This window comes from Anolis sagrei, chromosome 2, assembly GCF_037176765.1.
Source record: "Anolis sagrei isolate rAnoSag1 chromosome 2, rAnoSag1.mat, whole genome shotgun sequence".
In the NCBI taxonomy this organism is placed as follows: domain Eukaryota; kingdom Metazoa; phylum Chordata; class Lepidosauria; order Squamata; family Dactyloidae; genus Anolis; species Anolis sagrei.
This window is the reverse complement of record NC_090022.1, coordinates 10,748,970-10,769,991: the sequence shown is the minus strand read 5'-3', so window position 1 is coordinate 10,769,991 and position 21,022 is coordinate 10,748,970. Positions and strand designations below refer to the sequence as shown.

Sequence of the window (21,022 nt, the reverse complement as noted above, 5' to 3'; positions counted from 1 at the left end):
CACCAAAGAAGAATTCAAACGGCTAACCAGCATAAGTGGGGAAAAGGTCTGATAAGCTAAAGCAGAAAATGAGCTCAGGCTTGCCAGAGAGATTAAAAACAATAAAAATGATTATTTGGTTGTGTCAGTAGAAGAAGAAGGAACAAGCCAAGAGTAGGGTCTCTGCCTGGAGAAGGTGGTGAAATGCTAACAGGAGATAGGGAGAAGGTAAAATGTTGCCTCAGTCTTCTCCCAAAAAGGAATCCGTATTCTACTTGAGCCAGATGGAGCAGATGAGGCAGGGGTCCTCAAACTTTTTAAACAGAGGGCCAGGTCACAATCCCTCAAACTGTTGGAGGGCCGGATTATAATTTGAAAAACACATGAATGAATTCTTATGCATACTGCACATATCTTATTTGTAATGCAAAAAAAAAAAAACAACCATTTAAAAACAATACAATAATTAAAATGAAGAACAATTTTAACAAATATAAACTTATTAGTATTTCAATGGGAAGTGTGGACCTGCTTTTGGCTGATGAGATAGGACTGTTGTTGTTGTGTGCTTTCAAGTCATTTCAGATTTAGGTTGAACCTGAACGAGGGCCGGGTAAATTGTTGTTGTTGTTGTTATTGTGTGCTTTCAAGTTGTTTCAGTCGTTTCGGACTTAGGTTGACCCTGAGCGAGGGCTGGGTAAATGACCTTGGAGGGCCACATCCGGCTCCCGGGCCTTAGTTTGAGGACCCCTGAGATGAGGTAATGGGGGAAATGCAACCAAAAATAGGTAGAGAGAAGTATTCCAGGAATACCTGGCCAGTCTCAATGAATTCAGATCTCCAGGGCCACATGAATCACATCCAGGACTCCTGAAGGAACTAGCAGAAGATGTTTTGGAACCACTACCAATAATACTTGAGAATTTTTGGAGAACGGGAGAAGTCTGAGCAGACTGGATGAGGCAAAGGTTCACCAAAGAATTCACCAAAATTAATTTCAACAAGGAGAAATGTAGGGTAGTACACCTAGACCAGAGAAAAACGCAATACACAGATACAAAATAGGAGACACCTGGCTTGACAACAGTTCATATGAAAGGGAACTTGGAGTCTTAGTATATCCCAAATTGAACAGGAGCCAAAAATGTGATGCAGCAGCTTAAAAACCTTTGGGATTTTGAGCTGCATCCAAAAGAATGTCTAAACTACAATGAAAGCTGGAACATGTCCAGATTCCATTTCTGATTCTACATATCAATTAAGAAATGGTTCATAACTGTTACCAACCAGATGTCTCTACAAAGTATTGTCGAAGGCTTTCATGGCTGGAATCACTAGATTCTTGTGGGTTTTTTTCGGGCTATAGAGCCATGTTCTAGAGGCATTTCTCCTGACGTTTCGCCTGCATCTATGGCAAGCATCCTCAGAGGTAGGGAGGTCTGTTGGAATTAGGACAATGGGTTTATATATCTGTGGAATGGCTGGGGTGGGGCAAGGAGCTCTTCCCTGCTGCAGTTAGGTGTGAATGTTTAGCTGATCACCTTCATTAGCATTTGAAGGCCTGCCTGAGCCTGGGAAAATCTCTTGCTGGGAGGTGTTAATCTGTGCCTGGTTGTTTCCTCTCTGTTGTTTTGCTGTTATAATTTTAGAGTTTTTTAATACTGGTAGCCAGATTTTGTTCATTTTCATGGTCTCTTCCTTTCTGTTGAAATTGTCCACATGCTTGTGGATTTCAATGGCTTCTCTGTGTAGTCTGACATGGTGGTTGTTGGTGTGGTCCAGTATTTCTGTGTTCTCAAATAATGTGCTGTGTCCAGGCTGGTTCATCAGGTGCTCTGCTATGCCTGACTTCTCTGGTTGAAGTAGTCTGTCTCTACAAAGCTTACAACTGTGGCATGGAGGCCTTAGCCCCTTTCCTTTCAAACAACTAATAGGAATGTAAATCTACTTTAAAGGTTTTCTTATAATTCTTTTTCTTGGTAGCCCTTATGTGAGAAGGAAATGCATTCTTTTTCCACCAGGGCCCAGACGCCTTTGAGGACGTGGCTGTCCATTTTTCCCTGGAGGAGTGGGCTCTCCTGAGTCCTGATCAGAAAGTTTTGCACATACAGATCACGGAGGAGATTCATGGGATTGTGGACTCTCTTGGTAAGGCTTCTGCAATGATGGGGATTTCCATTTCAAAATGCAGTATCCTAGTCAATAGCTCTCTGGCGGGAGCAAGATCCTAACTCATCACAATCTTTGAGAGTTCTCAAGGCAAGTCTTGTGTTAGAAATATATGACATGAGTGTAACATTAACTTGGTGCCTGAGTAACAGTGATGTCGGCACCATTTTGGACTCCAGTGGGAGAACTTCCATAACTGGAGTCAAGTCCAAGCATACCACACTCCCTCGCAGCAAGAGGGCTCCCTGGAAAGCCTATCAAGAGAAATCACCCCAGATCAGTCACAGTACCCCCTCTCCCTCCCTCCCTCCCCCCTCTCTCTCCCTCTCTGTGTGTGTGAGAGAGAGGCATAGGGAGGGAAGAAGCAGGTTGACTAGAGCAGTGGTTCTTAACCTGGGCCGCAAGGACAAAAATTCTGGTCCGTGAGCATCCTTCCGCTTTTATTTATTTTATTTGCGCTCCTTTTCTTCCGTCTGCCACTCCTTTGCTGTCACTGACCATGGCATATGTTTTGTATCAGAAACTAGAGCTGATCCAGTCTATCCAATGCAATTTTCTTAATAAGCACCCCAAACCAAATCTAAAGTTGACCCAAAACTGATTCATAACCCTTTTGGTACTAATGTTGGAGAGTGGTCCCTGGTCAAAAAAAGGTTGGGAACCACTGGGCTGGAGAGAGAGGCTGGAGAATGGATCATCAAAAAGAACAAACTTCCCCTGGCTTCTGAATGCAGACGCAGCTATACATCTTTTTATCGGTGAGGTATTCAACTTAGTCTGTCCTCCCAACCAGGCAGGCTAGCCTTTGCATGTCTGAACGCTAAGCTCTCTTTCTACACTGCCTCTCTGAGCACACAAACAGCCCCTAGACTCAGTCATTCGCAAGACGGTGACTTGTGATATAATGCGTTCTATATATTATCATAGCTTTGTCAAGTAAATCTATCCCTTTGGAACTCATATTTACAGCCAATTGCCAAAAAGCTTCAGAGTCCTATTCAGTGGTTGATGGTAAAAGCATAACAATCTCTGTAATACTCTGAAATTAGGTATGGGATCTTCTATGTTGGAGCAGAAAAAAGTATTATTATTACTATTACTACTGGGAAATGACAACATATCTTCTTTTTTTTCCATGTCTATGTCACTTTAAGGATCATTTCAATCCACTTTTTATTCCACTTCCTTACAAGTCCTCATAACTCACGCTGAGCAATGATTGTTTCTGTTCTTCTTCTTCACAGTAGATAACGTTGAGAAAAACAATGTATGCACCAAATGCAGAAAGTATTTTGCGTACAATGGAGGCCTTCATGGACACCAGCAGGCCCACAGTGAAGATGAAGATTCTGCGAGAGAAAGGCTGTACAAATGCAATCTGTGTGGGCAATGTTTTATCCAAAATGTGTCAGAATTTGGGAAGTTTTTTACTCAGGATACACACCATATAGAGTACCAGGGATCTCACACAGGAGAGAAACCATACAAATGTAAGGAATATGGAAAATGTTTTGTTCAAAGTTCAACCCTTGTGAGCAACCACAAAGCCCACACCGGAGAAAACGCATATAGGTGCCCAGATTGTGGGAAATGTTTTTCTTCCAGTTCAAGCTTGTTGAGGCACAATAGACTCCACACAGGAGAGAAGCCATACCAATGCCAGGAGTGTGGGAAATGCTTTGTTGCCAGTTCAGATCTGGGGAGCCACAAAAGACTTCACACAGGAGAGAAGCCATACCAGTGCCAGGAATGTGGGAAATGTTTTGCTTACAGTTCAGACTTGGTGAGACACAAAAGACGCCACACAGGAGAGAAACCATACCAGTGCCATGAGTGTGGGAAATGTTTTGCTACCAACTCAGCCTTGGTGAAGCACAAAAGACTCCACACAGGAGAGAAGCCATACCAATGCCAGGAGTGTGGGAAATGTTTTGCCCGTTTTTCATACTTGTTGAACCACAAACGACTCCACACAGGAGAGATGCCATACCAATGCCAGGAGTGTGGAAAACGTTTTGCTAGCAGTTCACACTTTGTGAGCCACAAAAGACTCCATACAGGAGAGGAGCCATACCAATGCCAGGAATGTGGGAAATGTTTAACTTCCAGTTCAGCCTTGGTGATGCACAAAAGACTCCACACCGGAGAGAAACCATACCAATGCCCGGAGTGTGGAAAATGTTTTGCTGCCAGTTCAGATTTGGTGAGTCACCAAAGACTTCACACAGGAGAGAAGCCATACCAATGCGAGGAATGTGGGAAATGTTTTGCTTATAGTTCAGACCGGGTGAGACACAAAAGACTCCATACAGGAGAGAAGCCATACCAATGCCTGGAGTGTGGGAAATGTTTTGCTCGCAGTACATATTTGTTGAACCACAAATTACTTCACACAGGAGAGAAGCCATACCAATGCCTTGAATGTGGAGAATGTTTTTCTCGCAGTTCGTGCTTGGTGAGGCACAAAAGACTCCACACAGGAGAGAGGCCTTTCCAATGCCAGGCATGTGATAAATGTTATCCTTGCAAGTCATCACTTCTGAGACACCAGAGTATCCACACAGGAGACAAGCCATTCCAATGCTACGACTGTGGAAAATGTTTTATTCAGAGTTCATCCCTTTTGAGCCACCAGAGAATTCATAGAGGAGAAAAACCAGGCAAAGAGCTGGAACAAAAGTAATGAAATGAATTGCAACAGGGAAATTGCAGGCTGAGGACATTCTGTTGCTGTAGATTATACAGTCAACATTTTCCGATGAACCCGTGTGATTCCCTTGGCTTCAAGTAGTACTTGGCTCGACTTTGGACTGATCTCTTAGATAACTCTCTTCCTTGTTTGGAACACTGTTCAGATTTTTGTTTTTTGTTTTGCTTTTATGACTTGGGGCTATTTTGGAGAACTCTTTTGCTTCTCTGGACACCAGTATCACCATGGGACTGGACTGGCTTTCCTCTGGCCAGCCTTTGTGGTTAAACATCTGATTTCAGACAGAACCCTTTGAGAAGTTCTGTTCTTGTCATTTGAATCCCTAAGTTGAGGTTCTCTTCTCTGGATGGACTGGTTGGATCTTCTTGTGGTCCAAGACACTCTCAGAATTTTCCTCTAACACAACAGTTCAATAGCATCTCTCTTCCTTTGCTCAGTCTTATGGTCCAGCTCTCACATCCATAGGTGACTACGGGGAATACCATTGCTTTAACTATGCGGATCTTCGTTGCCAGTGTGGTGTCTCTTTTTTGTTTTCTTTTATGTTTTATAGCATTTCCCACCCAGTATGTGTTCCTCAATCTTGGAAAAGCAAGCAGTGGGACTTGACCACGTGCTAATACCTTTTTTCTGTTGTAGATGGAGGCTCTGCTCTGCTTCAAAGACTGACTAGTTGCCTTTAATGTTATTTATTTATTATTTGAAACATTTATATTCCATCCTTCTCACCCCGAAGGGGACTCAGGGCGGAGCACATTAAAAACATTCAATGCTGGGAGAAGAATTCATGTAAGCATACATAAACATTTAAAACATTTATCACAATATTAAAATACACCTTTTAAAACCATCTTGGTCCTCTGCGTCAAATCTAAATTGGCTTGGTAAAATTTCTTATCGCTGCTTTATTGCACTGTCCCAAAAGCTTGGTCCCACAGCCAAGTTTTTACCATCCTTCTAAAGGACAGGAGGGACGGGGCCGATCTGATCTTGTCAGGAAGGGAGTTCCATATGCGGGGAGCCATCACTGAGAAGGCCCTCTCTCTCGTCCCCATCAATGACGCCTGTGACAATGGTGGGATGGAGAGCAGGGCTTCCTCGGAGTGGTTCATAGCGGGAGATACGTTTGGACAGGTAAATTGAGCTGGGGCCATTTAGGGCTTTATAGGCCAAAGCCAGCACTTTGAATTGTGCCTGGTAGCAAACTGGCAGCCAGTGGAGCTGGCATAACATGGGAATTGTATGCTCCCTGTATGCCGCCGCAGTTATTAACCTGGCTGCCTCTCGTTGGACTATTTGAAGCTTCCGAGCAGTCTTCAAAGGCAACCCCACATAGAGTGTGTTACAGTAGTCTATCCTGGATCCTGCTACATGCACAATGGAGGACCTTCTTGTGGCAACACCAGAGGCACTCCAAGTGGTCAGATACTGGTCAAAGGCATTTAATCAACTATCAAGCTTGCAAATTTTGTGTTTTGTGTTTGTTTGTTTTGTTCTGTTAGAAATGTAATACAATTGTCTGGTTGCCTGACACAATAAATAAAATCCTGGATGTAATGGGAGCGTGGACCACCATGGCCAAGTCTGACTTCCCAAGGTACAGGCACAGCTGCTGCACAAGTTTTAATTGTGTGAATGCTCCCCTGGCCACCACTGTAGACTGGGATTTCAGGTTCAGTGATGAGTCCAGGAGGACCTCCCAAGCTACGAACCTGTGCCTTCAAGAGGAGTGTAACCCCATCCAGCACAGGTTGTAACCCTATACCCTGTTCGGCCTTGCAATTGACCAGGAGAACCTCTGTCTTGTCTGGATTCATCATCAATTTGCTTGCCCTCATCCAGAGCGTCACAGCGGCCAGGCACCGGTTCAGGACTTGGACAGTCTCGTTAGCATCTGGTGGAAATGAGTGATAGAGTTGGATGTCATCTGCGTACAGATGGCATCGGACTCCAAAACTCCGGATGATCTCACCCAGCAGCTTCATGTAGATCAGTGGTTCTCAATCTTCTAATGCTGTGACCCCTTAATACAGTTCCTCATGTTGTGGTGACTCCCCAACCATAAAATTATTTTCGTTGCTACTTCACAACTATAATTTTGCTATTGTTATGAATCGTTATGTAAATATCTGATATGCAAGATGTATTTTCATTCACTGGATCGAATTTGGCACCAATACCCAACATGCCCAAATTTGAATACTGGTGGGGTTGGACGGGGATTGATTTTGTCATTTGGGAGTTGTAGGTGCTGGGATTTATAGTTCACCTACAATCAAAGAGCATTCTGGACTCAACCAACGATGGAATTGAACCAAACTTGGCACACAGCACTCCCATGACTAACAGAAAATACTGGAAGGGTTTAGTAGGCATTGACCTTGAGTTTTGGAATTTCAGTTCCCCTATATACAGAGAGCACTGTGGACTCAAACAATGATGGATCTGGAGCAAACAGACCTTCACATTTGGGAGTTGTGGTTGCTGGGATTTATAGTTCACCTACGATCAAAGAGCATTCTGAATCCTACCAATGATAGAATTGGGCCAAACTTCCCACACAGAACCCCCTGACCAACAGAGAAGACTGTGTTTTCTTTTGGTCTTTGGTGACCCCTCTGACACCCCCTTGTGACCCCCCCCCCCAGGGGTCCCGAGCCCCAGGTTGAAAAACACTGATATTTATTTATCGTGTCATCAGCAACCAGACATTACATTTTTAACAAAACAAACAAACAGACAGACAGACAAAACACAAAGTTTGCAAGCTTGGTAGTTGATTAAATGTCCTTTGACCAGTATCTGTCCACTTGGAGTGCCTCTGGTGTTGCCGCAAGGAGGTCCTCCATTGTGCATGTAGCAGAGCTCAGGTTGCATTGCAGCAGGTGGTCTGTGGTTTGCTCTTCTCCACACTTGCATGTCATGGATTCCACTTTGTAGCCCCATTTCTGAAGGTTGGCTCTGCATCTTGTGGTGGCAGAGCGTAGTCTGTTCAGTGCCTTCCAAGTCGCCTAGTTTTCTGTGTGCCCAGGGGGGAGTCTCTCATTTGGTATCAGCCATTGATTGAGGTTCTGGGTTTGAGCCTGCCACTTTTGGACTCTCGCTTGCTGGGGCTGTCTCTGTAGATCTTAGAAAACTATTTCTTGATTTAAGTCGTTGACGTGCTGGCTGATACCTAAACAAGGGATGAGCTGGAGATGTCACTGCCTTGGTCCTTTCACTATTGACTGCTACTTCCCGGCGGATGTCAGGTGGTGCAATAGCGGCTAAGCAGTGTAATTTCTCCAGTGGTGTAGGGCACAGGCACCCCGTGATAATGCAGCATGTCTCATTAAGAGCCACATCCACTGTTTTAGCGTGGTGAGATGTGTTCCACACTGGGCATGCATACTCAGCAGCAGAGTAGCATAGAGCAAGGGCAGATGTCTTCACTGTGTCTGGTTGTGATCCCCAGGTTGTGCCAGTCAGCTTTCGTATGATATTGTTTCTAGCGCCCACTTTTTGCTTGATGTTCAGGCAGTGCTTCTTGTAGGTCAGGGCACGGTCCAGAGGGACTCCCAGGTATTTGGGTGTGCTGCAATGCTCCAGTGGGATTCCTTCCCAGGTGATCCTCAGAGCTTGGGATGCTTGTCTGTTCTTAAGGCAAGGATTTATTTATCTCTGCCTTCATCTTCAGTCCCTTGCTTCCAGGACTTTGGAGAGATGCTCTTTCTCCTCCTTCCAGTGTAACCCTGGGCAAGGAAGGGTTAAGGGGAGGGAGTTGGGTTCCCAGAGAGGCAGGAAGGAAGTGGTCCTCCTTATACCCACCTTTCCTGTCCCTCTAGGAACCAAACTCCCTTCCCTTCACCCTTCCTTGCCTGGCTGGGAGAGGAGAGCTTGTCCTTTTGGCCTCTTCCTCCTCCACCACCTCCTTGCAGCCTTTTCCTTCTCTTCCTCATCCCTCTCCTTCTGGTGAGTCTTCTTCCTATTCCTTCTCCAAAGGGCCGAAGAGCGACTGAAGCCCAACACACCTGGAGGGAGGACTGGAGTGGGCCCAGGCATGGACTAACATGAGATTGAGGGTCATCAGGTTCTCCAACTGGGGGATCCTTGGGAGGAGAGAGAGGCAGGCAGGCAGGCAGAGGGGCCAATGGCTTTCCCTTGCCAACCCACTCACCTGCCTGCCCGGGTCTTCTCCCTCCTCCCTTAAATTTTTCATTGAATCCTAGAGTTGGAAGAGACCTCATGGGCCATGCAGTCCAACCCTATTCTGCCAAGAAGCAGGAAAATTGCATTCAAAGCACCCCCGACAGATGGCCACCCAGCCTCTGTTTAAAAGCCTCCAAAGAAGGATCCTCCACCACACTCCGGGGCAGAGAGTTCCACTGCTGAACGGCTCTCACAGTTAGGAAGTTCTTCCTAATGTTCAGGTGGAATCCCCTTTCTTGTAGTTTTATTACACGTTTCAAAGGAAAATATGAACTAATAAGAACTAATGTATCACAGAGGAAGGGAACGGAGCGGGGAAGATATGCAAGATACTCCACTTTGGCAGGAAAAACGAAATGCAAAGATACAGAATGGGGGACAATGCCTGGCTCGAGAGCAGTACGTGTGAAAAAGATCTTGGAGTCCTCGTGGACAACAAGTTAAACATGAGCCAACAATGTGATGCGGCGGCAAAAAAAGCTAATGGGATTTTGGCCTGCATCAATAGGAGCATAGTGTCTAGATCTAGGGAAGTAATGCTACCCCTCTATTCTGCTTTGGTTAGACCACACCTGGAATATTGTGTCCAATTCTGGGCACCACAATTCAAGAGAGATATTGACAAGCTGGAATGTGTCCAGAGGAGGGCGACTAAAACGATCAAGGGTCTGGAGAACAAGCCCTATGAGGAGCGGCTTAAGGAGCTGGGCATGTTTAGCCTGAAGAAGAGAAGGCTGAAAGGAGATATGATAGCCATGTATAAATATGTGAGAGGAAGCCACAGGGAGCAAGCTTGTTTTCTGCTTCCATGGAGACTAGGACGCGAAACAATGGCTTCAATCTACAAGAGAGGAGATTCCATCTGAACATGAGGAAGAACTTCCTGACTGTGAGAGCCGTTCAGCAGTGGAACTCTCTGCCCCGGAGTGTGGTGGAGGCTCCTTCTTTGGAAGCTTTTTAACAGAAGCTGGATGGCCATCTGTCAGGGGTGATTTGAATGCAATAATCCTGCTTCTTGGCAGAATGGGTTTGGACTGGATGGCCCATGAGGTCTCTTCCAACTCTTTGATTCTATGATTCTAGGAGAGAGAGATAGGCAGGCAGAGGGGCCAATGGCTTTCCTTTGCCAACCCACTCACCTGCCTGCCCGGGTCCTCTCCCTCCTCCCTTAAATTTTTCATAGAATTCTAGAGTTGGAAGAGACCTCATGGGCCATCCAGTCCAACCCTATTCTGCCAAGAAGCAGGAAAATTGCATTCAAAGCACCCCCGACAGATGGCCACCCAGCCTCTGTTTAAAACCCTCCAAAGAAGGATCCTCCACCATACTCCGGGGCAGAGAGTTCCACTGCTGAACGGCTCTCACAGTCAGGAAGTTCTTCCTCATGTTCAGGTGGAATCCCCTTTCTTGTAGTTTTATTACACGTTTCAAAGGAAAATATGTTTCAAAGGAAAAGGAGATCACAGAAGGGGAGGAGGGTTATGAAGGTCTGATTAGTAGATTAGAACTAAGGTATCACAGAGGAAGGGAACGGAGCAGGGAAGAGAAGCCTTGCATTTGCTGTAATTATTACATCTATATCTTCAACTCAAGCACTATTATTATTCACATTGTTCTGAATATTCCACACAGGGAATATTCGGAACGGTGTGAATAATAATAGTGCTTGGAATATTGAATACTGGAATGTTGAATACTGAATGGGAGATCAGTGGGAGGCCGGAAAAGCAGAGACCCAAGTGGAAGGAGGGCCCAGCATTACCTGGCTCTGAAATAAATAAATAAAGGGCTTGTTTTTTTTATTCTCCAAGAAAAAATGTTCCAAAGCCCTTTGTCTAATTTTGTCTTTCTTTCACAGAGGAAATGTGATGGTTGGTTAAGAATTTTGGAGTAGAGCCTGTTCAGGGATTTCTTTTCTTGATGGAAGAGGGAGGAAAAGCATCTCGGACCCAATTTGCTTCTTCATCAAAGAGTGGTTCCAACATGGAAAGACCTAACTCACCTGGACCTGAAGCTGACAGGGCCCCAGGAAGCAGTGGGGAATTCTGGGAAAGAACTACGCAGACATTCCTGAGTGTGGACCTATATAGCTCAGACACACAGTGCCAGCGCTTCAGGCATTCCTCCTTCCGAGAGGGCGAGGGACCCAGAGAGGTTTGCAGCCGCCTCCACTCTCTCTGCCGCCAGTGGCTGAAGCCAGAGCAACACACCAAGGCGGAGATGCTGGACTTGGTGATCCTGGAGCAGTTCCTGAGCATCCTGCCCCCAGAGATGGGGAGCTGGGTCCGAGAGTGTGGGGCAGAGACCTCTTCCCAGGCGGTGGCCCTGGCGGAAGGCTTCCTCCTGAGTCGGGCAGAGGACGAGAAGCAGGAAGGACAGGTGAGAGCATTGCCTCTTGGGTTCACTCACCTTGGGACTGGTGGAGAGATTGAACATACATCCTGCCTTCCTTCCAAGATGGGACCTATGATAGAGATAAGTCAGACTCTGCTCCCTCGGCCTCTTTTCCCACCTTTTCTGCCTCTCCTGTTTCACCTCCATATCCAGTATAAGCACAGTTGCTGCTCTACTCAAATTTGTTGACAACAGATAGAACATTTAATGTGATGGAAGGGGAAATATGGCCAATCTCAAAATGCAGTTTCTGCGCATTTGGGGGTAAATCTTTTTCTAACCTTTACCTATACTACTTAAGGGATTTTCTGTGCTCTTCTAGGCCCAAAATAACTGCATTAAAGTCCACCCTGATGTCTTTGAATCAGAGAAACCTCCATTAGACACCACCCAGAGCCTCCAGCAGAAGGAGCTCAAGCAGGAAGACTATGGGACTACAGCCTTGGAAGGTAAGAAGGAGCACTTCTGGGAGTTTTAGTGTTTTATGTAATTTCCCCTTTGGGGGATTGTAGCACATCCACAATCGGTTTGAGCTAGAGAAGGATGCTTTGGCCTTGAGATGCATATATAGGTAGGCAATTGGTGGCAAAAGGTATAATTTCAGTGTGATTTGGATACATGCAGCATCATTTGACCCAGAGATGATGATGATGATGATGATGATGATAACTTTATTCTTATATTGAACCACCAGCTTCCTGATGTAACTACGGGTGGCTTATACATGGCACAAGGTGACTAAAAACAAAACATAAAATAAATCACAATATTAAATACAATAGAGTAAAACACATAGACATATAAAACTGAGTAAACTCAGTAAAACAGCACTCATCAACCAGTGGCGGTAAACTGCTGTAAATGTGGCTAGGCTATAGGACAAGGGAATGGGATAAGTGCAGAACTGTAACAAAGGAAAGTGGGCATGGGATGAAGTGCAAAGCTGTGTAACTATTGCACAGAACAGCTGGGACTAGGCGTTCTCAAAAACTTGTTTGAATTACCTCCCCGGGATATCTTAAAGCCTGCACTGGTTCATAGGGGGAGATGAGCATATAAATAGGCATTTGGTTGCAAAAGGTATGATTTCAGTGTGATTTGGAGTTTTCTTCATTGTTATACTTCTAGATTTGCATACTGTTGAATGGGACTAAAATATCAGCCATTCAATAAGATGAGCCATCAAACTCACCTGGAAGACAGACAGACAAGAAAGAATAACTTTAGTCAATTGAAAATCCAACCTATTCACAGCATTAAATGAGTATCATGACCTTATTTCCTGGTTTTGTGTGAAGCCAGGAAATTAGGCCATGCTTTAGACCTGTCCTGTGTATATTTGAAATCTGGGAGAGGGTTGCCATGGAAATGGGAGCAATGTAGGTGAGGGACCAGGCTGAGGAGTGAGGGAAATAAACTGTCAGTTGGAACTTTGTTGCGTTCCCTAATGCATGCTTTTGAATTAAAGCCTTCCAACTTTGTTCGTGAGGTAATTTCATCGCCAGAAAGCTACAGATCTGGACAATGAGATAAAAAGTCCTAATCTCCAAATCTTTACATATTCCTGGGTTGGAGAATGCCCCTGTGTTCGTAGAGTCATTTCTTCGTTGGTTTCTTTTTAGGGCTGTAATTGTAACCTCTGAGATATGTTTATATGATCAGCTTTCCATACCTTTCTCTCTCTCCAGGGGCTGGAATGATGTTGTTGCCGACAAATCCACACTCATTTCTTCCCCTTTGTGATGGAGTGGAACTGAATCAGGTAAGCAGGAGGATTCCTGAGAGAGGAGCTGCCTAGGTGTCATTAGTTGTAGGCTTAATTATCGAACATCTGTTGAAATGATGAATAGGAGTTTCTTAAAAGTGAGATACTGAAGGTCTAAAGAAACCAGAATGGATGTTCAAAGAATGTTCAACTGAGCTAAGATTTGAAAGTGACAAGTACAAAAAATGGAAAGATGGGAAATCACCAAAGAATTCAGATGACTAACCACCATAATCAAAGAAAAAGTTTAACAAGCTAAAGCAGAAAATGAGTTCAGGCTTTCCAGAGAGATTGAAAACAATAAAAGGGGTTTTGTCAGTAGAAGAACTAAAAGCTAGGAATTATTGGCCCTGTGCATGGAGTAGGTGGTGAATTCTGAGAGGGGATAGGGAGAAGGTAGAATGTTGCCTCAGCCTTCTCCCAAAAGGGAATCAGTATTCTACTTGAGCAAGATGGAGCAGATGAGGTAATAGGGGAAACGCAACCCAAAATAGGTAAAGAAGTTGTCCAGGAATAGCTGGCCAGTCTCAATGAATGCAAGTCTCCAGGGCCACATGAACCACATCCAAGAGTCCTGAAGGAACTAACAGAAGAAATTTCAAAACCACAGGCAATAATTTTTGAGAATTCTTTGAGAAGTCCAAGCAGACTGGAGGAGGCAAAGTTTTCGTTATATTTAAGAATGGACAAAGGGACCTCAGCAATGGTTCCTTTTCATCCCTGAAAGAAGTGACTAGTGGGGTGCTGCATGGTTTTGTCCTGGGCCAAGTGCTATTCCACATCTTTCTTATTGACTTGGATGAAGGTTTAGAGGGCTTGCTTTTCAAGTTTGCAAGTGACATCAAATTAGGAGGGATAGCTGATACTCCAGATCACAGGATCAGAATTCAAAACGACCTTAACATGTGAGTGAAAACTAACGAAATTAATTTCAACAAGAATAAATGTGGGATAGTACACTAAGGCAGTGTTGGAGTATTAGTAGACCACAAGTTGAACATGAGCCATCAGTGTGCTGCACCACTGTTGCATTCCAGATCAGAAACGATACCCTCTGACTTTAAAGCACACCACACGTTGAGTGAAAAACCAATCCTTTTTATTGAAGCTGAGTAAAATAGCCAGTAGAAATAAATGCTTGTAAAAATAGGGAAATTTCAAAATGTAAAAAATCAGTAAAATGCAGTAATTCAAAGCAATGTCCACAAAAGATAGAAAAACAATCCAAGGCAGTATTTATCCAGACAGGAATCAACAGGTTACAAAGATAATCCAGAAGGTGCTAGACCACAGCACAATGGTAAAAATCTCTATAAGAACAAGACCCCTTGAATAGGATTTCCATGGCACATGAACGTGATTGCCTGATCTAACAGGCTTTCTCTTGAAGCAAACCTTATATCCCAAAGCCCAAAAATTGATTTTGTTTTCCCCCACTCTTGCCTCTTATCTGACGAAGCCTTTCGGAGCGACGTAAACATTGAGTTTGTTGTCGATCCTGGCTGAATTCTAGCCGCCTATTTTTCAACTTCCTTTCTGGCTGCTCATTAAAATTTCCAAGTGTCAGATTGTTTTCCAAACTCAAATCTTGAGAGTTTACAGCAAGAGGGAGTAAACCATCATCCTTAAGTCCAGTAGGAATATTCTCATGGGAAACTGCCCTTTGCACTGGGGCCTCTCTGTCATTGTCTGCATGAAAATCATTGACCAAACCATCTCCTTCTTGCACCTCAGCCTCAGCACCATCATTTCTCTCATCATGCCCCACATCAAGAGCATCATGATCCTGAGCATTATGAAACACAAACACAGGCTGATTCCCAACAACCACCTTAAAAGCCTATGGGATTTTGGGTTGCATCCAAAGGAGTATAGTGAATATAGCACTGGGACTGTGGTCAGCTGGCTGGGAGTCTGCTGCATCAAGATCACTACTGACCAAAAGGTCATGAGTTCGAAGCCAGCCCGGGTTGGAGTGAGCTTCCAACCATCTGTGTAGCTTGCTGTTGACCTTTGCAGCCCGAAAGACAGTTGCATCTGTCAAGTAGGAAATTTAGCTACCGCTTCTGCAGGGAGGCTAATTTAAGTAATTTACAATGCCATAAAATCTCCAGCAAGCAAGCAAAGAATGAGGAAGTACTCCATCAGTGTCACAAATGGTGAAGCAACAGCTCATCAGGTGGCCAGAGTACCGTCATGAAGCTAGAATGTTAAATAGCTTCTGTGTGTCTGTCTATATATGTTGTATGCCTATGGCATTGAAAATTTGCCATGTATATGTACATTGTAATCCGCCCTGAGTCTCCTGTGAGGTGAGAAGGGTGGAATATAAATATTTAAAATACATAAATAAATATTGTAAATACATAAATAAATATTGTAAATACATAAATAAATTAAAGGAAGTCATGGCAACCTTTCTGCTTTGGTGAGGCCTCACCTGAAATAACAGTTTAGTACACCACAATGAAAACTGGAACATGTCCAGATTCCATTTCTGATTCCACATATCCATTAAGAAAAGGTTTTGACTGTGACCAACTGGAAGTCTCTACAAAGCTTAAACTATGGCATGGGGGGCCTTAGCCCTTTCAAACAACCAACAGGAATGGAAATGTACTTAAAAGATTTTCTTGTCATTACAGATTTTCTGGTAAGTATTCTTCTTGACTCCTTTATGTAAAAATGAAATGTGTTCTTTTTCCACCAGGGCCCAATTGCCTTTGAGGACGTGGCTGTCCATTTCTCCCCGGAGGAGTGGGCTCTCCTGAGTTCTGGTCAGAAAGCCTTGCACGTGCAGATCACGGAGGAGATTCATGGGATGGTGGACTCTCTTGGTAAGGCTCCCGCAATGATGGGGATTTCTATTTCAAAATGCAGGATCCCAGTCAGCAGCTCCCTGGTTGGAGCAGGATGCTAACTCATCACAATCTCTGAGAATTCCCAAGGCAGGTCTTGTGTTAGAAATACATGTCATGTGTTTAACACTGACTTGGTGTCTGAGTAACAGTGATGTTGGCACCAATTCATACTACAGTCAGAAGACTTCCATAACTGGAGTCAAGTCCAAGCATACCACACTCCCTGACAGCAACAGCCACCCCTGGAAAACCTATTAAGAGTAATCACCCCAGATCAGTCACACTACTGTCTCTCTCTGTGAGTGTGTGTGTGAGAGAGAGGCAGGGAGAGGGAGGAAGCAGATTGGCTGGAGAGATGGACCAGAGAATGGATCATCAAAAAGAACAAACTTCCCCTGGCTTCAGATAAGCAGACGCGGCTATACATCTTTTTATCAGTGTGGTATTCAACATAGTTTTTCCTCCCAACCAGGCAGGGCAGACTTTGTATGTCTGACAGCTAAGCTCTCTTTCTACGCTGCCTCTCCCAGCACACAAACAGCCCCTAGCTTCACTCATTCACAAGATGGTGACTTGTAATATAATGCATTCTATGTTCTGCGCTTGTGAATGCTTGGGGACCGGGGTTTTATTGTGCACTGGGAGAGGCATATAGCAACAATCAAACTCTATGCCCCTCTCTTTCAAATGGTAAACTTTCCACTATATCTGGATGTCCTGCACACCCTCTTGGTTTTCTCCCTTCTCAGCCTTCATTATTGTTCTCCTCTTTTTCTCCACAGTCACTATCTTGCATATTCCCAACTTTATCAAGCAAATCTACCCTTTGGAACTCACATTTATAGCAACCTTCAAAAATCTGTAAGGGTCCCATTCAGTAGTTGATGGTAAAAGTGTAACTATCTCTGCCATACTTTGGAATTAGATATGGGACCTTCTGTGTTGGAGCAGAACAATCCAACCTTAACTAAACACGGGGAGAAAGAACTGGAGGTTTGGGGAAGAAAAAGGAGGGAACAATTGTGAAATGGATGATAGCAAGGTATTTTATTTATTTATTTATTTATTTATTTAGAGCTTTTATAACCCGGTCTTCTCGACCTCCAAGGAGGGACTCAGGCCAGCTAACAACAGAGAATCAGTATACAAATAAACTAAAGCATAATAAAATCATAGTACATTAATACATTAAAACACATTAAAATACAGACCAAGAATTACATAAAGGCAATTTGTCAAGGTAAATCACAAATTCACCACCATCCGCCTTGTAGTCAACAGTTATTGATTTAATCATCAATCTGAGAATGCTAAGTTCCAGAGCCAAGATTTTACCATCTTTCTGAAAGTCAGAAGGGAGGGGGCAGATCTGATCTCTATCGGGAGAGAGTTCCACAGCTGAGGGGCCACCACCGAGAAGGCCCTGTCTCTCGTCCCCACCAGACGTTATTGCGAAGGTGGTGGGACCGAGAGCAGGGCCCCTCCAGAAGTTCCAACAACCTTGATGGTTCGTAGGAGAGAATCTGTTCGGACAGGTAAACTGGGCCGGAGTCGTTTAGGGATTTATAGGTCAACACCAGCACTTTGAATTGTGCTCCGAAGCCGATTGGCAGCCAGTGGAGCTGGCGCAACAGAGGAGTAGTATGCTCCCTGTACTCCACTCCTGTTGTAATCTGGCTGCCGCACGTTGGACTAGTTGTAGTTTCAGAGTCTTCAGAGGCAACCCCACGTAGAGAGCATTGCAGTAGTCTATACGGGACTACTATTAGGTAAAGTCTAAAAAGACAAGCATTTGAATGTGTGGGGGAAAGGCACCCATTCCCCCAGAGAGAAGGAGACAGAATAAAAAGCCAGGCTGGGCTGAACAACAGGTAGCCTCTGGAGCATATGTTAGTCATCCCTCTCTTAGAGGCTCTAGGCAGTCAAACCATGTCCATCTTTACTCGGTGGGGAAACGATAACATTTATATCTTCTTTTCCTCCATATCTATGTTGTTTTAAGGATCATTTTTATCCACACAGAATTATAGGTTTGGAAGAGACCTTGTGGGCCATCCAGTCCAGCCCCTGCCAAGAAGCAGGAAAATTGCATTCACTTCTTATCCCACTTCCTTAGAGTCCTTATCAATCACGCTGAGCAATGATTGTTTCTGTTCTTCTTCTTCACAGTAGATAACGGGGAGAAGAGCAATGTATACAGCGAACACAGGAAGCATTTGGGACACAACGAGGGCCAGAAAGCCCAGAGTGAAGATGAAGATTCTGCCGGAGAAAAGCCCTACCAATGCAATGTATATGGGCAATGTTTTGCCCAAGATGTGGCACTTGTGCTTCACAAGACACTCCATCCTGAGGAGAGCCATCTCAAATGGAAAGTATCAGCAGAATATGTGGTTGGTTACAGATTGCCAGATCTGTGCCAAGAAGAAATCTTTGAAGGAACCGAGGATTTCATAATCCAGGAGTGTGAGAAACCACACAAAAGTAAGGAAAGTGGGAAATTTTTTCTTCAGAGTTCATCTCTTGTGAGCCACCAGGGAGTCCACACTGGAGAAAACCCATATAGATGTCCAGATTGTGGGAAATGTTTTTCTTCCAGTTCAAGCTTGGTGAGGCACAAAAGAGTCCACACAGGAGAAAAACCATACCAATGCCAGGAGTGTGGAAAATGTTTTGCTGCCAGTTCAGACTTGGTGAGCCATAAAAGGCTTCATACAGGAGAAAAGCCATATCAATGCCAGGAGTGTGGGAAATGTTTTGCTGACAGGTCAGCCTTGGCAAAGCACAAAAGACTCCACACAGGAGAGAAGCCATACCAATGCCAAGAGTGTGGGAAATGTTTTGTTTACAGTTCGCAATTGCTGAGCCACATAAGACTTCACACAGGAGAGAAACCTTACCAATGCCAGGAGTGTGGAAAATGTTTTGTTTACAATTCACAATTGGTGAGGCACAAAAGATTCCACACTGGAGAGAAGCCATACCAATGCCAGGAGTGTGGGAAATTTTTTCTTGACAGTTCAGCCTTGGTGAGCCACAAAAGACTCCACACGGGAGAGAACCCATACCAATGCCAGGAGTGTGGGAAATGTTTTGCTTCCAGTTCATGCTTGGTTAGGCACAAAAGACTTCACACAGGAGAGAAGCCATACCAATGTCAGGAGTGTGGGAGATGCTTTGCTTCCAGTTCTGGCTTGGTGAAGCACAAAAGACTTCACACAGGAGAGAAACCATACCAATGCCAGGAGTGTGGGAAATGTTTTGCTGATGGTTCAGCCTTAGTGAGGCACAAAAGACTCCACACAGGAGAGAAGCCATACCAATGCCATGAATGTGGCAAAAGTTATCCTTGCAAATCATCTCTCCTGAGACACCAGAGCATCCACACAGGAGAGAAGCCATTCCAATGCCAGGAGTGTGGGAAATGTTTTACCCAGAGTTCATCCCTTTTGAGCCACCAGAGAATTCATAGAGGAGAATAACCATCCAAAGAGCTGGGACAAAAGTAATAAAATTACTTGCAATAGGGACATTTCAGGTGCTGGACATTCTAGTGCTGTAGACATTCAACATTTCTCGATGAAAGTTTGTGACTTCCTTGGCTTCAAGGAGAAGCACTTGGCTTGGCTTTGGACTGATTTCTTAAATAACTCTCTCCTTGGTTTCGAACGGTGTTCAAGGTTTTTGTTTTTTGTTTTGCTTTGTTTGACTTGGATCTGTTGTGGAGAACTCTTTTGCTTCTCTGGACACTGGTATCACCATGGGACTGAACTGGCTTTCCCTTGGTCAGCAGTTGTGCATAAACATCTGATTTCAAACAGGACCATGTGACAAGTTTGCCTAAGACTTGGTGGAGTTCTCATTCTTGTCATTTGAATCCCTAAATTGAGGTCCTGTTCTTGGAGCAGCAGAAAGCAACCTCCCTGTTACAATCCTTCAGAAGGTTAAATATGATGTCACCTACACTGAAAAAGAAAACCCATATGTAATTCCATCAATTGTTCCTCTTGGGCTTTGTTTCCAGCTCCTTTAGCACCTTGGTTGCAAATTTCTCCTTTGCAAATGTTGTTTTTCAACTGCGATTCTAGAATTGAACACAGTGCTTCTGTTGAGGCAAAACAAAAGGAAAAGATGCTTGCGCTATTATTTCCCTTGATGTACAAATCATATCTCTGGCTACAATTTATTGTCCATTTTCTTGCTCCTGGCACAGACTCATTTAATGCAAAATAAATCAAAAAAATCAATCTCTTTATTATAGAATTAACCATGTTATATATCATTTATTTTGTTATAGACTATCAGAATTTGCTCTATTTTGCAAACTTTTAGTCCCTGGGTCTTATACATGAAGAAAATAAGTTTCTTTATGTGAAGTAGGCATGGGCAAACTTTGGCCCTCCGTGTGTTTTTGCACTTCAACTCCCACAATTCCTAACAGTCGGTAAGCTAGCTGGGATTTTATTTATTTATTTATTTATTTATTTGCTGTATTTGTATACTGCCTTTCTCAGCCTTTTGGCGTCTCAAGGTGGTTTACAGGCAACAAGTAATATACATAATATCAAAATGCACATAAAAACATTAAATACTATATAAAACCACAACAGAAATAATAAGCAAACAGTCAGGAGACATGTGTTTTTAAAGTCTCTTCCTCTGTCCCCTTTTTCCTCTTAGCTGGCTTGAGGTTGGGAGGGGGATAAGCAGCAGGATTTCCTCCTTCTCCTTCTGAGGTGGCAGTCAGATGTAGTAAGCAACAGCCAGGAGACAGATGTTTTTAAAGTCTCTTCCTCAGTCCTCTTCCTCTTAGCTGGCTTGGGAGGGGGAGAGTAGCAGCAGGATTTCCTCCTTCTCATTCTGAGGTGGCAGACAGATGTAGTAAGCAACAGCCAGGAGGCAGGTGTTTTTAAAGTCTCTTCCTCAGTCCCCTTCCTCTTAGCTGCCTTGGGAGGG

At 44.1% G+C, this 21,022-nt stretch overlaps 1 protein-coding gene and 1 pseudogene across 2 annotated transcripts in view; both read left to right on the top strand.

The window, feature by feature from the left end:
* The window catches only part of LOC132766026 (zinc finger protein 420-like), a 57,435-nt gene extending 51,747 nt beyond the window's left edge, over window positions 1-5,688 (top strand). Inside the window, exons 4-5 of one of the 2 annotated variants that reach the window (XM_060760347.2) lie at window positions 2,001-2,127; window positions 3,396-5,688. In XM_060760347.2, the coding sequence (XP_060616330.2) occupies window positions 2,001-2,127; window positions 3,396-4,831 (1,563 nt within the window). In that variant the 3' untranslated portion in view covers window positions 4,832-5,688. The remainder of the gene's footprint in view (window positions 1-2,000; window positions 2,128-3,395) is intronic. The other variant, XM_067465239.1, reaches the window with a different exon arrangement.
* A 2,994-nt stretch (window positions 5,689-8,682) lies between these two features.
* LOC132766116 (zinc finger protein 436-like) lies at window positions 8,683-20,319 on the top strand (annotated as a pseudogene).
* Window positions 20,320-21,022: the final 703 nt, after the last annotated feature.